General features: G+C 48.5%; 1 protein-coding gene and 1 pseudogene across 2 annotated transcripts in view; one reads left to right on the top strand and one right to left on the bottom strand.

Annotated features, from left to right (window-relative positions):
* Positions 1–11,093: 11,093 nt before the first annotated feature.
* LOC116544500 lies at positions 11,094–11,595 on the bottom strand (annotated as a pseudogene).
* Positions 11,596–12,862: 1,267 nt separating this feature from the next.
* NHP2 (NHP2 ribonucleoprotein) overlaps positions 12,863–16,783 on the top strand; it is a 5,404-nt gene continuing 1,483 nt past the window's right edge. The window contains exons 1-3 of one of the 2 annotated variants that reach the window (XM_032270922.1): positions 12,871–13,188; positions 13,269–13,338; positions 16,333–16,438. In XM_032270922.1, the coding sequence (XP_032126813.1) occupies positions 13,029–13,188; positions 13,269–13,338; positions 16,333–16,438 (336 nt within the window). In that variant the 5' untranslated portion in view covers positions 12,871–13,028. Of the gene's footprint in view, positions 13,189–13,268; positions 13,339–16,332; positions 16,439–16,783 lie in introns of both variants that reach the window. The other variant, XM_032270923.1, reaches the window with a different exon arrangement.

The following is a 16,783-nucleotide window of genomic DNA, read 5'->3' on the forward strand; positions in this document are numbered from 1 at the left end:
TCTGTTGTTGTTTTGTTTTTTTTTTTGAGACAGAGTTTCACTCTTGTTGCCCAGGCTGGAGTGCGTGGTGTGATCTCAGCTCACCACAACCTCTGCCTCCCGGGTTCAAGTAATTTTCCTGCCTCAGCCTCCCGAGTAGCTGGGATTACAGGCATGCGCCACCACAGCTGGCTAATTTTGTATTTTTAGTAGAGACAGAGTTTCACCATGTTGGTCAGGCTGGTCTCAAACTCCCGACCTCAGGAGATCCGCCTGTCTTGGCCTCCCAAGTGCTGGGATTACACGCGTGAGCCACCGCGCCCAGCCAAAATTATTTTTTAAAATTTTGAAAAAGAAACATGCAGAATGCTGTGCATAGTATGCTACCATTTTGGTAAAGAGAGGATGGACATTTACTAAGAAATAGGTGGAAAAAAGGAAAATGGGGTGGGGGAAGCACAGTATTGTGTGTACATACGGAATATTGCAGAAGGCAATGTTAGAAGTGGATTCCATCGCTTGCTTCTTTTGTAATTTACATTTTTTTCTTTCTTTAAGCTTTTTTTTTTTTTTTTGGTAGAGATAGAAGTCTTGTTTGTTGCCCAGGCTGATAAGCTCCTGGGCCCAAGTGATCCGCCCACCTCAGCCTCCCAAAGCATTGGGATTACAGGTGTGAGCTGTGGCCCCCAGCCTCAGCCACTGCATCTGATTGGAAAAACAGTTAGGCACCACCACCATCATCCAAAAATCAGAGGTCAGCGAACTATGACCCATGGACCTGTGCTTTTGTTTTGTTTTGTTTTTTGAGATGGAGTATTGCTCTTGTTGCCCAGGCTGGAGTGCAGTGACACAATCTCGGCTCACTGCAACCTCCACCTCCCGGGTTCAAGCCATTCTCCTGCCTCAGCCTCCTGAGTAGCTGGGATTACAGGCATGCGCCACCACGCCCAGCTAATTTTGTATTTTTAGTAGAGATGGGATTTCTCCATGTTGGTGAGGCTGGTCTTGATCTCCCAACCTCAGATGATCCGCCCACCTTGGCCTCCCACAGTGCTGGGATTACAGGCATGAGCCACTGCACCTGGTGGACCCATGTTTTTATGAATAAAGTTTTATTGGAACATAGCCACCCCATTTGTTTACATATTGTCTCTGGGTGCTTTCCTACTGTAACAGCAGGGCTGAGTTATACAATAGAGACTGTATAGTCCACAGAGCCTAAAATGTTTACTGTGTGGCCCTTAATGGAGGACACCTCCTGACCTGGATCTAAATCAACTGGACTGACACCCAAGCCCTTTGCCTAGCAAGCCCCAAACACCCTCAGCCCAGTTCTCCACCCTCCTCCTCCCCCCATTCTAGCCTGGCTGGTCTCCTCTCTGTCTTTCATGAAGAAAGAGAAAAACAGATGCCTCCTTATCTCAGCAGCGCCAGGTGTCTGTTCCTGGAAAAGGAGCACAGGTCAGAAGGGGGAGACCCAGTGCTCCCCGCCTTTCCTCCTCTCCATGGCCAACTGGAATCCAGAGGATGAACAGATGCCAAGGAATGAATGAAGGAGGGTGTACCTGGGCTCTCCTCCCACCTTGGAACCTGATTTGCTCACTGGTCTGGGCGCAGCCTTGTCATCCCCCTCCGTGACAGGGGAGGGTGAATCAATGAACTCTAAAGACCCTTCCAGTTCTCACTTTCTAGGGCAGGAGCGTGACCTCCCTGACCCCTGCAAAGTCGAGCATGGTCATAAAAAGAGGTACATGAGACAACGCCCAGAACGGAAGCCCGCCCTGACTGACTGCTGGCGATTCCACACTGCTCCACAAGGTGGCGGTACAGGCGAGAGAGAGGAGGCCGTAGCCGGCTCCCGGGCGACTGGGCCGCTCACGGTGGCTCGGGCCTCGCAATGCCACCTCCTTTCCTTACCAGTCACGTCTCTGCGGGAGGTGGGGGCCCTTCTGCCTCAACTTATAGATCTCCATTCCCATCTCTACCCTAGGTCTCCCAGTTCCAGCTGCGGCTGCACGTGCACTCGATTCTCCCAACAGCCTGATGAGCTAGGGACCCTCATTGCCCATCCCAAGTCCCCTGGACCCCTTTCCTCTGCCAGCCTGCCCTGCCTCACCCTCTGCCCCTCTACGTTGGTTTCCTTTCCTTTCCTTTCTTTCTCTTTCTTTCTTTTACTTTTTCTCTTTCTTTCTTTCATTCTCTCTTTCTCTTTCTCTATTTTCCTCCCTTCCCTTTCTTCTGTCATTTTTTCTTCCTTCCTTTCCTACTTTCTTTCTTTCTCTCTCTCTGTCTCTCTTTCTTTCTTTCCTTTTCTTCCTCCTTCCCCCCCCCTTTTTTTTTTTTTTTTTTTTTTTACAGTTTTTCCCTTTTTACCCAGGCTGGAGTGCATTGGCGTGATCTCGGCTCACCGCAACCTCCGCCTCCTGGGTTCAGGCAATTCTCCTGCCTCAGCCTCCCGAGTAGCTGGAACTACAGGTGTGCTCCACCATGCCCAGCTAATTTTTGTATTTTTAGTAGAGATGGAATTTCACCATGTTGACCAGGATGGTATCAATCTCGTGACCTCATGATCCACCCGTCTCGGCCTCCCAAAGTGCTGGGATTTTAGGCGTGAGCCACCGCACCCAGCCCTCTCTTTCTTTCTTTCTTTCTTTTCTTTCTTTCTTCTTTCTTCTTTCTTTCTTTCTTTTTCTTTCTTTCTTTCTTTTTTTGGTGAGACAGAGTCTTGCCCTGCTGCCCAGCCTGGAGTGCAGTGGCATGATCTCAGCTCACTGCGACTTCCACCTTCCAGGTTCAAGCAATTCTCCTGCTTCAGCCTCCCAAGTAGCTGGGATTACAGGTGCCCACCACCACTCCAGGCTAATTTTTTATATTTTTGATAGAAACAGGGTTTTGCCATGTTGGACAGGCTGGTCTTGAACTTCTGGCCTCAAGTGATCCACCTGCCTCGCCTCCCAAAGTGCTGGGATTACAGGTGTGAGCCACCGCGCCAGGTCTCTATGTTGGTTTTCACTGCAGAGAATGTGTCCAGAAATCCCGTGTATTTGCTCCCATTTCTGCTGTAACAAATCACCACTCAGTGGCTGAGAACAACACCTACGTATTATCTCACAGGTCTGTACGTCTGTATGTCCTGGATGGCAGGGCTTGGGGTTGAAGGCTCACATCACAAGTCTCCACCTACTGTGATCTCATCTGGTGCTTGGAATCCCCTTCCAGGCTCACTCCTCTTGCTGGATGGCTGTAGGACCTAGGTCTTGCCTCCTGTCATCTCATCATTCTCTGCTCCTGCCCCTCTGCCACCAGCCAGAGAAAGCTTTCTGCTTTAAGGTCTCAAGGGATTACATTGGGCGAACCCGGATAATCCCGGACTGTCTCCCTGTCTGAGTCAACTGTGCCAAAAAATGAGACATGCAGGAGCAACAGCTCCTGGGCAGGGCATCTCTGGGGGGCTATCTCAGAAATTCTGCCTGCCTGACCCATCCTCTTGTTCCATCGCCACACCCCATATCTCAAAGTCCCGTCATGTCCTGTAGATCGCTCTCACCAACTCCCTGAGCTCGGCCTCATGGCCCCAGGTCACACTCACAGCTCCCTCGCTGCTCTCATTCGTCTCCCTCTTCCCCAGGCATCCTGCTCACCCTCTGGTCCCCTGCCATAGCCTAAATGCTCTTCCAAAAACAAAGCTAACCATGCAGCTCCCCAATTTAAAATCCTGCAGTGGTACCCCAGGAGCCTCGGGGGATGAACGAAAGTCCATAACAGAAGTCATTTGTTCAAATGATTTCTGAGCACGGACTCTCCACCAGGCACCTCCTGCAGCTTCCTTCACCGTAGGATGGGGAGATTCAACCATGAAGAAGGCTGCAGTAAGCAATAAGGGTCTGTCCCAGCAGACCCTGCCCCAGTTCCCTCCTCACCCCTAGGTCTCCCCAGTACCCTCTTCTACCCCATCCCATCCAGCATTTCTGTAGAGAGCAGTTTTCCCAGATCCCTCCCTAGGTTCCAGTCCTATATTGCTACCACGGGTGGCACTTTCCCGTGTGGAACCCTTGGGAGGCCAGGACTCTCTGTCTAGCTCACCATGGCTCCCCCAATGCCTAGCACAGTGTTGGGCACATAAAGATGCTCAGTAAGTTGTTCTGAATGAATGCAAAGTCCAATATGCATGGTGCAGACCCAAACCTCCTGAGATTCCCTTCACTTGTAAAAATTGTCTGCCCTTGTGCCAGTGATTTTTCAGTGAATCTCTAGGGGGCTAATGGTCCTGGCCCCCACAGCTCCATAGCACAATGTCTAGAAGGAGGCCAGGTGCATTGGTTCACACCTGTAGCCCAGTGCTTTGGGAGGCCGAGGTAGCAGATCACTTGAGGTCAGGAGTTCAAGACCAGCCTGGGCAAGATGGCAAGACCCTGTCTCTACTAAAAATACAAAAATTAGCTGGGCGTGGTGGTGCGTGCCTGTAGTCCCAGCTACTTGGGAGGCTGAGGCACGAGAATCACTTGAACCCAGGAGGCAGAGGTTGCAGTGAGCCGAGATCGCGCCACTGCACTCCAGCCTGGGTGACAGAGGGAGACTGTCTCGAAAACAAACAAACAACAATGAAAAGAACAAAGTCTGACAGGAACGTCAGTGTCAACTCCAAGGGTCCTAAAAGAAGGGAAGACATTTTCCAGCACAAAAAATGTGGCCATTAAGAACTTGCTCAAGAGGCCAGGTGCAGTGGCTCACGCCTGTAATCCCAACACTTTGGGAGGCTGAGGTGGGTGGATCACATGAGGTCAGGAGTTTGAGGCCAGTATGGCCAAAATGATGAAACCCCATCTCTACAAAAAATATAAAAATTAGCCGGACATGGTGGTGGGCACCTGTAATCTCAGCTACTTGGGATGCTGAGGCAGGAGAATTGCTTGAACCCAGGAGGTAGGGGTTGCGGTGAGCCAAGATCTCACTACTGCACTCCAGCCTGGACAACAGAGCAAGACTCCATCTCAAAAAAAAAAAAAAAAAAAAAAAAAGAACTTGCTCAAGAGTCCTGTTAAGCAGTGGTGGCAGCATGGTGCTGTGGAGAAGGGCAGGTTTTGTGCACATGTGAAGATACACACACCCCCAACAATACCCGCCAGCCTTTAGCAAAACAGCAAAGAAAATGAGAGGGAAAGGCCCCAACAGAGGAAACCTTTTCCTGATTTTTGAGACCATGGCAAGTGAATAGAAGAAGGTAACAGATGGAAGAGGTGTCGAGGGCCGCAGCCCAGGAAAGGCTGCAAGGGGACCGCAGGGGAGACCAAGCCACCAGGCACCCCAGGCCCAGGGAGCAGGAAGTGAGAGTCAGCACTGAGACAGCAGCTGCACTTGGCATCCGCCACCACCTTGCTCCTCTAGAAAGCCCCAGACAAAAATTTCGTCTCTGGGGCCAGGGGCAGTGGCTCATGCCTATAATCCCAGCACTTTGGGAGGCCAAGGTAGGAGCATTGCTTGAGGTTAGGAGTTTGAGGCCAGCGTGGGCAACATGGCAAGACTGTCTCTACAAAAAATGTAAATATTAGCTGGGTGTGGTGGTGCACGCCTGTGGTCCCAGCTACTCAGGAGGCTGAGGTAGGAGGATCACTTGAGCCTGGGAGGAGGAGTTTGTGGTGAGATATGATTGGGCCATTGCACTCCAGCCTGGGTGACAGAGCAAGGCTCCATCTCAAAAATGACAAAAACGAAAACCAAATCTGTCTGGGAAAAGCTCAGGCTTTTGGTTGGTGGCCCAGAGTAAAGCCTGTCTCCAACTGCCACTGGGGCTCTGTGGCTGATAATGGATTTGATGGCTGCCCATTCCCCATGGCCAGAGCCTACAGGTGCCATCCCTCCTGTGGCTCACCTCCACACAGAGCACCCTGGCAGAAACTAGTCTGTGTGAGACAGCGGTGGATATATGTTATAAATGTGTCCAAACCCATAGAATGTACAACACCAAGGGTGAACCCTCACATCAACCATGGACTCTGGGCGGTAATGATGTGACAACATAGGCTGATCAATTGTAACAAATGTGTGCTTGGGTGGAAGATGACGATGGGAGAGGACGTGCATGCATGGGGCAGGGGGCAGATGGGAAATCTCTCTACCTCCCTCTCAGTGTTGCTGTGAACTTCAGACTCCTCTGTGGAGGCTAAAGCAACTCCATCTTGGATGCTAATCTACTATGTTGGCTTCTGATTAACTCCCGTTCCAGGAAGGCCTCAAGATTTCCAGTGTATCCATTGTTCCTTGTGTATGAGACTGTACTTATCATACATCCTACCATTAAGTCAAATAGCCTTGATGTTAGCATACTTCACTTGTCCACACATCCCTTCTAAATAACCCATTCCCTTGCTATAGGTGCCCTGGATCTGGGGATACTGCTGTGGGGATCTACTGTTTTGTCTCGCCACCACTGGAGACACAGACGTGGCTTCTGTTCATAAGTACCTATGAAATGTTTCTTTTCAAGAAACTGGATTTGTCAAGACAACGGGTTGAAATGTGAAGAAATTGAATGCTTGTACACTGTTGGTAGGAATGTAAAATGGTGCAGCCACTTTGGAAAACAGCCTGGACTTTCCCCAAAAAGTTAAACATGGAGTTACCATTTCACCCAGCCATTTCTGTTCTAGGTATCTACCCAAGAGAACAGCAAACATATACCAACACAAACACTTGTCCACAAATGTTCACAGCAGCATTATTCATAATAGCCAAACAACCCAATCCATGAACTGATGAATGGATAAAATGTGGTATATCTAAACAATGGAATATTATTTAATAATAAAGCACTAGGCCGGGCACAGTGGCTCACGCCTGCAATCCCAGCACTTTGGGAGGCAGAGGTGGGCAGATCATGAGGTCAGGCATTTCAGACCAGCCTGGCCAACATGGTAAAACCCTGTTTCTACTAAAAATACAAAAATTAGCTGGGCATGGTGGTGCACGCACCTGTAATCCCAGCTACTAGAGAGGCTGAGGCAGAATTGCTGGAACACAGGAAGCAGAGGTTGCAGTGAGCTGAGATCACGCCATTGCACTCCAGCACGGACAAACCTGGAAAACGTAATTCTAAGGAAAAGAAGCCAGTCACAAAAGACTATATATTATGTGATTCCATTTCTATGAAATGTCCAGAACACAGAAATCTATAGAGGCAGAAGTAGATTAGTGGTAGCTTAGAGTTCAGGAAAGACAAGAAGGTCAGAGGGTAATAGCTAAAGGATACAGTGTTTCTATTTTCTTTTTTTATTTTGAGGTGGGTGTCTCTCTCTGTCACCCTGGATGGAGTTCAGTGGCACAATCACAGCTCACCACAGCCTTAACCTCCTGGACTCAGGTCATCCTCCTACAGGCTGGCCTCGAACTCCTGGGCACAAGAGAGTCTCTCGCCTCAACCTCCCAAAGTGCTGGCATTACAAGTGTGAGTCACTGTGCCTGCTAATATCTCAATTTTTGGCTGGACGAGGTGGCTCATGCCTGTAATTCCAGCACTTTGAGAGGCTGAGGCTGGGTGAATCACTTGAGCCCAGGAGTTAGAGACCAATCGGGGCAACATGGCAAAACACCATCTCTACACAAAATACAAAAATTAGGGGGCATGGTGGTGTGTGCCTGTAGTCCCACCTACTCAGGAGGCTGAGGTGGGAAGATCAATTGAGTCCTGGAGTTCAAGACTGCAGTGAGCTATGATTCAGCCACTGCACTCCAGCCTGAGCGATACAGGAGATTCTCTCTCTCTCTCTCTCTCTCTCAATATATATATGTAAATTAAATTTAAAAAATCCTCCCCAATTTTTTAAAAGATGAGACGTTAGTCCACCTAGATCTAACTTTCTCACTTTATAGGTGAAGCACTCAAGCCCAGAGAGGCTAAATGACTTGCCTAAAGTCACTTGTCATTTAGAGCCCTGACTAGCGCCCATTAATCATTATGTTATCACTCACTGTACACTGCTTAAAGTAAGCTTGGCTGGGCACAGTGGTTCACAGTGCCTGTAATGCCAGCACTGTGGGAGGCCAAGGTGGGCGAATCACTTGTGGTCAGGAGTTTGAGACCAGCCTGGCTAACATGGTGAAACTCCGTCTCTACTAAAATACAAAAATCAGTCAGGCATGGTGGTGCACTCCTGTAATCCCAGCTACTTAGGAGTCTGAGGCATGAGAATTGCATGAACACAGGAGGCAGAAGTTGCAGTAAGCCAAGATTGCGCCACTGTACTCCAGCTTGGGTGACAGAGCGAGACTCCCTCTCGAAGGAAAGAAAGAAAGAAAGAGAGAGAGAGAGAGAGAAAGAAAGAAACGGAAAGAAAGAAAAAAAAGAAAGAAAGAAGAAAGAAAGAAAGAAAGAAAGAAAGAAAGAAAGGGAGAGAGAGAAAGAAAGAGTAAGCTCAAGTAGCCATTTCAACAAAATAAAAAATCAATAAAGTCATGCAGAACAGCTTGGATCCATAACAGATCTCTGAGTCTGGCTTTAGAAATACACAGTGTGTTAACAACAAAAGAAGAAAACAGGCTGGCGCGGTGGCTCACATCTGTAATCCCAGCACTGTGGGAGGCCAAGGTGAGTGGATCACCTGAGGTCAGGAGTTCGAGACCAGCCTGACCAACATGATGAAATGCCGTCTTTCCTAAAAATACAAAATTTAGCTGTGTGTGGTTGTGGGCACCTGTAATCCCAGCTACTTGGGAGGCTGAGGCAGTAAGACCACTTGAACCTGGGAGGCAGAGGTTGCAGTGAGCCCAGATCGTGCCACTGCACTCCAGCCTGGGTGACAGAGGGAGCCTCTGCCTCAGAAACAAAAATAAAAATCCCAAGAAAACGGTGTGGTTTTCTGAGGACATATTTGTTCTCAGCACTTCATTGTCTTATGGCTCAAAATGCTGACACGTGTGACCTGGGCCAAGCTGAGGTGTCTACACTTTCACTATTTACATATCCTTCAGAACTTAAGTCAAATGTCAAATCACAAGGTATGGGTACAGTCTGGGCTTGGAAACAAGTGGACCTGGGTTCAAATCCAGCTTTGTGTGAGCTACACCAAACTATTCACCTTTATGTGTCTCAGTAAATTGTGAATATAAAGGTGTATATTCCTGGCAAAAGAATGGTAAAGTCTTTACCAGACTAAGAGATATGGTAAAGGTAATAAAGGTATTTTTTGGTGGGCACTGAATGAGATATTGTATGTAATATGCTCGGCACATAAATGTTAACTTTTTTCTTTCATCCACGTAAGAACTGAAAGGACTTCACAACTGAGGCTCTGAGTGATGTCAGTCAAGCGAACACATTTGTTGAATTTGTTTGAATTGGGTTTCTCAGGAATGAAATTCTCTATCACTCTTGCGTGCCCCATGCACGCAGCTGGCAGTACTTCTCCCCTTGGTGATTCTGGCACATTTTCATCTGTCCTAAAAAGCAGAAACACCACTCAGAAACAAGAACAGAAAACTGCCCTGCAGAGTCCTGCCAGCTGTGAGCTTGGAGGAGGCCACAGAGCTGCTCTCACAGATCTCACATGACACTCAAGAAAGGATTTCCAGAGAGGAGCAGAACCACTATTACAAGACAGAAGAGGAGGGAGAAGGGTGGGGAGAGTATGTGGTGGGAATGTTCAGCAAAGTTCTCAGCAGGAAGGCAAAAGCTGACAGTAACCTAAAGCTCAGGAAGGAGCTATCTTTTCTAAAGAAATTGCAAAACAGGCTGGGCACAGTGGCTCACGCCTGTAATCCCAGCACTTTGGGAGGCTGAGGCAGGTGAATCACCTGAGGTCTTGAGTTTGAGATCAGCCTGACCAACATGAAGAAACCCCATCTCTACTAAAAATACAAAATTAGGCCAGGCGTGGTGGCTCATGCTTGTAATCCCAGCACTTTGGGAGGCCAAGGCGGGCGGATCACAAGGTCAAGAGATTGAGACCATCCTGGCCAACATGGTGAAACTCCGTCTCTACTAAAAAATAGAAACATTAGCTGGGCATGGTGGTGTGTGCCTGTAGTCCCAGCTACTAGGGAGGCTGAGGCAGGAGAATTGCTTGAACCCGGGAGGTGGAGATAGCAGTGAGCTGAGATTGCACCACTGTACTCCATCCAGCCCGCTGCCTGGTGACAGAGCAAGACTCTGTCTCAAAGAAAAAAAAATACAAAATACAAAATTAGCTGGGCATGGTGGCGCATGCCTGTAATCCCAGCTACTTAGGAGGCTGAGGCAGGAGAATAGCTTGAACCCAGGAGGCAGAGGTTGCCGTGAGCCAAGATCTTGCCATTGCACTCCAGACTGGGCAACAAGAGCAAAACTGCCTCAAAAAGAGAAAGAAAGAAAGAAATTGCAAAACAAAAACCTAAAGGAGCTATTTTTTTTACATTGTACGTACAAACCTTATTTACTTAAAGATTGTTTTTTACTGTTTATATAGCATGTTGATTAATGACTGATGTATTTTTCTATTTGTGAAGAGTTTTTGGGAGGTCTAAGGTTAAGATGGATTACATCATAATTTCTCTTATTAAAACACTAAATTTTAGGTCTGGTGCAGTGGCTTATGCCTGTAATCCCAGCACTTTGGGAGGCTGAGGCGGGCAGATCAGGAGGTTAGATCAAGACCATTCTGGCCAACATTGTGAAACCCTGTCTCTAATAAACATAAAAAAAAAAAAAATTAAAATACTAAATTTTAAGCTAGATGCAGGTGCACCTATAGTACCAGCTACTTAGGAAGCTGAGGCAGAGATTCCTTGAGATCAGGAGTTCAAGGCCAGCCTGGGCAACAAATATACTGATATCTCATCTCTAAAAATAGGTAAATAAATCCACAAAATAAAGCACTGAATTAAAAATAAATATTTTATTATTGTTTTTAGAGTCTCTGTCACTCAGGCTGGAGGGCAGTGGTGCAATCTCAGCTCACTACAATCTCTGTCTTCCGGGTTCAAGTGATTCTCCTGCCTCGGCCTCCCAAGTAGCTGGGACTACAGGCCCATGCCACCATGCTCGGCTAATTTTTGTATTTTTATTTTATTTTTATTTTATTTTATATATATATATATATATTTTACAGTCCAGAGGTCTTTTATTTATTTATTTTTAACACCTATTATGCCATGAATTCATAGGGAATAGGTTCCAGCAGCTCAGGCTCCTTCCCATTGGTTCTCACAAAGTGTGCTTCTCTGGGTGGAGCAGGCTGGCGCTTCAGGTGGACCCAGGTACCTTTCTCTTTGGCGTCTTTCTTTTTCTGATCATTTTCCTTCACACGTTTTAGGAAGCTATCTCGGTTCTTAGAGCGCTTGATGTGCTCAATACACATTAATTCTCTTGGCAAGAATCTTGCCCTTAACTTGTTTGCCAACAGCATGCTGGGTAACATTGCAGGCTCTTCCAGTTTTGCCATGATAACATTTGTGGGGCATTCCTTTTTGAACAGTACCCATTCCCTTGATGTCTACAATATCACCTTTCTTATAGATTCGCATATACATGGCCAAAGGAACAAATCCATGTTTTCTAAAAGGCCTAGAGAACATGTATCGAGTGCCTCTCCTCTTTCCCTTTGTGTTCGTCATTTTGGCGAATTCCTGAAGATGGCGGTTCCGGCCGAAAGGACTGTATTTTTATTAAAGATGGGGTTTCACCATGTTGGCCAGGCTGGTCTCGGACTCCTGACATCAAGAGATCTGCCCTCCTTGACCTCCCAAAGTGCTCAGATTACAGGCATGAGCCACTGCCTCCGCATAAAAACCTATTTTGTTTTTATTTAATGCAAAACAAACAAAATTTATTGCACCTTTGTTCCAGTGTTAAAAGGTTTTTTTTGTTTGTTTGTTTTTAAGATACAGGGTTTTCCTCGGTGGCCCAGACTGTCAGTGGCTATTCACAGGTGCAGTCATGGCTCACTGCAGCCTCTAACTCCTGGGCTCAAGCAAACCCCATCTCAGCCTCCTGAGTAGCTGGGACCACCAGCACACTGGGGAATGGCCAATTTTTAAGTTAGTTTAACTGACCTGTGCTCCCACAGCCACCAGAACACTTCTAAGTTTCTATTTACTGGCTTATTCTAGCAATATAAAAAATGGCAGGCTTGCCACATCAGGATCAAAGGTAATTAGTATTACAAGTTAGTCATTTTTAGCAATTATCTAATTAATATCCATCCAGAGTTCCAAAACACAGTGGAAGAGGCTTAACAGAGATACCAAGATCCACTGGATCTCGGCCTGCCACCGCCCCCGACTCCCTGGCGGCTCTGTCCCTTAGCCTTCTACCCATCCAGCGCGTGGCTCTTCATAGCTCTCCCCGCGCCCGCCAGGGACCTCAGTCCCCAAAGCCTTCCCTCGACTGTTCCTGGCTTCGCTCCAGCCGTCCTCCCCTCAGCGCCGTCTCACTTCCCAGCTAGGCCCTCAGCGTTTGTAGCGTCAGGCAGGGGTAAGAACTGCGGGGAAAATAGCGGGTGAAAGGATGCTGGTGGGGGAGGAAGGGGACTGCAATTTTAGATAAAGTCACCGGGGAAACCTCTCCCATGGAAAACACTGGAGCAGAACCCTGCGGGAAGAGAGCGAGCCACGCCCTATCTGGAGAAAAACGGTGCAGACGCAGGTTAGTGGGGTGATCCCTTGCTCTGTATCTTTCACACCTGCGCATCAGGGTCCAAGGGTCAGAAAACAAAGAAAGAAAAATTATGCAAGAAAGGAAGCGCCCTTCCCAGCGCCTCCCCGGGCCCCGGCCCCGCCCCCTCAGGCCCTGCTTCCCCAGGGCCCCTCCCCTTGCCTCACGTTCCCTCGGTTCCGCCCTAATCCGCTCCGCCCCGCTCCTTGGTCGGGGGCGGCCCCGCCCCTAAGATCATGACTCCGCCCCCCTCTGCTCCGTAGTTAAGAAGCTAAGCATCAACGATAGGACTGAGTCGGAGACCTCGTTTCCTGATTGGCCGTGTTGCACGGCGGCTTCTCGTGCAGCTGGTAACCCGGAAGTGATGCCTAAAGCTGCGGACCGCGTGGTCTCGCCTCCTTGGGACTAGGTTTCCGCGGCCGCTGCCATGACCAAAATAAAGGCAGATCCCGACGGGCCCGAGGCTCAGGCAGAGGCATGCTCCGGGGAGCGCACCTACCAGGAGCTGCTGGTCAACCAAAACCCCATCGCGCAGCCCCTGGCTTCTCGTCGCCTCACGCGGAAGCTCTACAAATGCATCAAGAAAGGTGAGGCGGGAGCCAAGGTGGCCCGGGTGGGGGCGCGGATGGCGTGGAGAGGCCCCCGACCCACTCTTCTGTCGTTGCAGCCGTGAAGCAGAAGCAGATTCGGCGCGGGGTGAAAGAGGTTCAGAAATTTGTCAACAAAGGAGAAAAAGGGTAAGAACCCTCTTTCCTTTAGATTTTGCATTTCTTAAACGCTAACGGAGAAATCCCTACGTAGTAGGTGCGCAGTAAAATGTTGACTCTGACCTAGCCCCATATACAGAAGCCAGTTAAGCAGTCAGTAAAGTCCCTTTAGTACAATACCGATATGAGTTTAAAGTGAATTCCAGGGTGAAGCGAACTGTGTAAGCCAAGTTCCTTAGACACAGCTTCATTCATTCAGGGACACTCCTCCCCAGGCTCCGCTCCATGCCTCAGATTACCTCGGGCCCTCGCCCTAATCTGCCCAGCCTTGAATCTGTCCTAGGGGTGGCCCCTCTCCAACTCTGTATTTAAAGGGCTAAGTATTAATGTTTTTGTTTGTGTTTGAGACAGGGTCTAGCTCTCACCTAGGCAGGAGTGCAGTGGCGCAATCACAGCTCACTGCAGCCTCGTCCTCCTGGGCTCAAGTGATCCTGGGACCACAGGCTTGCGCCACTATGCCTGGCTAATTGTTGTTGTTGTTGTTTTGCAGAGACACAGGAGTCTCGTCGTGTTGCTCAGGCTTGTCTTGAACTCCTGGGCTCAAGAGATCTTCCTGCCTCAGCCTCAAGAAGCACTGGGATTACAGACATGAGCCACCACACCTGGCAGCCTTAATGATTGTGTACTCTTTTTCAGGCACTGTGCTATGGGAGAAACAATGACATTCATTGATCAGATAATCACACACACAAATAATTACACGTTGTGATAACCATGAAGGAAAATAACAGAATGCAGTGAGAATTGTTTCACTACCCCACTTTTCTTAATGGCATTTATCAAAATTTGAAGCTTGTTTACATTTTTCTTCCTTGTATCACCCTCTCAGGCCAAATGGTAAGCTCCTTCATAATAGGGCCTTTCCCTGCTTTATCCCAAGAAGTGAAACTGAAGGTGCTCAAGAGATCAGTGATGTTGGGCAGACTTGATGCTTGATGGTGTCTAACCTAGTTGGGAGGGCACATCAGGGGAAGTTTCTCTCAGTAGTCCCATTTGAGCTGAGATCTTAAGACACAGGGATGGCCGGGCGCATGGCTCACACCTGTTATCCAGCACTTTGGGAGGCCAAGGCCGGTGGATCACTTGAGGTCAGGAGTTTAAGACCAGCCTGGCCAGCATGGTGAAACCCCAGCTCTACTAAACATACAAAAAAAATTTAGCCGGGCATGGTGGTGGGCTCCTGTAATCCCAGTTACTTAGGATGCTGAGGCAGGAGAATTGCTTGAACCTGGGAGGCAGAGGTTGCAGTGAGCCATGATCATGCCATTACACTCCAGCCTGGGCAACAAGAGCGAGATGCTGTCTAAAAAAAAAAAAAGAAAAAAAAAACAGGGATTAATTTTGTAGTGGGATGGGAGGATCCTGCCAGAAGAAAGAATGGGCCTCAGGGCAGGAGGGGGGGTCTGGTGATCCCCCTTCTTAGGAGGCCTTGTAGCCCACAGTAAATTTAGTTTTTGTACTGAGTGCTTTGGAAGCCATTGGGGGTTAAAGCCAGGAAGTGACATAATTTTTATTATTTTTTGTAACGTAAGATTTTTCTGACAATTGATGAAAGGATTAGAGAGGTAAGAGTAGGTTTGGGAATGTTCAGATAGTAGATTACTGTAGTCCTGGAGAGGTGACGGTGGAGACAGAGTTAAAGGAAATAGATTTGAGAGGACTTTTAGCTGTGGAGAATGAGAAGGTATTGACTTCTAGGTTCTGACACACCCAGCTGGAGGGACAGAGGGCTGGGTCTGAGATGTGAACAGTGGAGGGGGACCAGAAAGATCACAAGTTGGCCAAGTGCAGTGGTTCATGCCTGTAATCCCACCACTTTGGGAGTCCAAGATGGGCAGATCAGGAGGTCAGGAGATTGAGACCATTCTGGCCAACATGGTGAAACCCCGTCTCTACTAAAAATACAAAAATTAGCCGGTGTGGTGGCGTGCACCTGTAGTCCCAGCTACTTGGGAGGCTGAGGCAGGACAGTTACTGGAACCCAGGACATGGAGGCTGCAGTGAGCTGAGATCGTGCCACTACATTCCAGCTTGGCGACAGAGTGAGACTCCATCTCAAAAATAAAGATCACAAGTTTGGTTTTTGATAAGTTTTGGAGGTACCTTAGAGACACATGACTTCCTCCCCTCCCCCCACCAGGAGAACTGTCAAATAGGCAGATGGCTATAGGGGTTTGGAGGTTGGAAGAGAGAGGGCCAGGCTGGAGATAGTAAGTAGATCTGGGAGTTATCGGCACATTGATGGCACTTGACCCCATGGCAGTGGCTCCGGTCAGCCAGGAAGAAGGTACTGAGGAGAGGGCAGCTGAGGACAAGGCTATGAGGAACTCACAGTTAAAGGTGCTTAACAGAAGAGGAGCTAGTCCTGGTGTATCTGCCTTTACCCAGCCTGGGAAAACAGACTTTTCCTTCTGTGTCCTCAGGCTCCTAAGGCCCATGCCCCCAAGTCCTGATATCTGGCCAGCTAGAAACCCTGGCTGAGGAGTCTCTGGCAAGGTTTCATTGCTTCACTGCCACTCTTGGGACAGAGCCCATGCTTCTTAGCCTGGTACTCAAGGCCTTGGAGGTGTCCCCTGCCAGTCTCCCCAGCCCTCCAGCTGTGTCTGGTGCCATTCCAATTCTCCCACCACATGCTTTCCCCACCCCCAGACCCTCAATGGGCTCTCTGACACACAGTCGTCATTCAGTTTTCTGTTCAAGTGTCACCTCCTGGTTGAAACCTTTTTTGACCCTCCAAGGAAAGCTGAGCTCTTACTCCTTGACACCCATCTGTACTTCAGTTGTCCCAGCACTACATCATTTCGGTGGCACTTACATGTTGCCAAGAGGTAGAGATCGCCTCCCCAGAAGAATGCACTCACCAAACAATTTTGTCTCTCCACCCCTAAGACCCAGCCCAGGGCAGCACTTACAGCTGAAAGAGAGAAGGAGCAAGCCAGAACAACAGTGGTTCTCTCATTTCAGGATCATGGTTTTGGCAGGGGACACACTGCCCATTGAGGTATACTGCCATCTCCCAGTCATGTGTGAGGACCGAAATCTGCCCTATGTCTATATCCCCTCTAAGACGGTAAGGAGCACATGGCCCCCTGACCTTGGTCAGCCCTGGGGTGTCTGGAATATTGTCTGCCGTAGCAGGACAGATGGGGAGCCAGGATGGTTGGAGCTAAGACAGGCCTGGATGGATTCTCAGCTCCATCTTCTTAGTTATGGGACTACAGATAAGTTACCTCTTACATTTCATTCTCTTCTTGTAAAATGGGAATCCCAGCCCAGGTGCTGTGGCTCACACCTGTAATCCTAGTGCTTTGGGAGGCCAAGATGGGAGGATAGGAGTTGAGGACTAACCTGGGCAACAAAGAGAGACTCTATCTCTACAAGAAATTTTTTTTTTTTTTTTTTTTTTTTTTTTTTG

This window comes from Sapajus apella, unplaced genomic scaffold, assembly GCF_009761245.1.
Source record: "Sapajus apella isolate SASKATOON/1434 unplaced genomic scaffold, GSC_monkey_1.0 scaffold219, whole genome shotgun sequence".
NCBI classification, from domain to species: domain Eukaryota; kingdom Metazoa; phylum Chordata; class Mammalia; order Primates; family Cebidae; genus Sapajus; species Sapajus apella.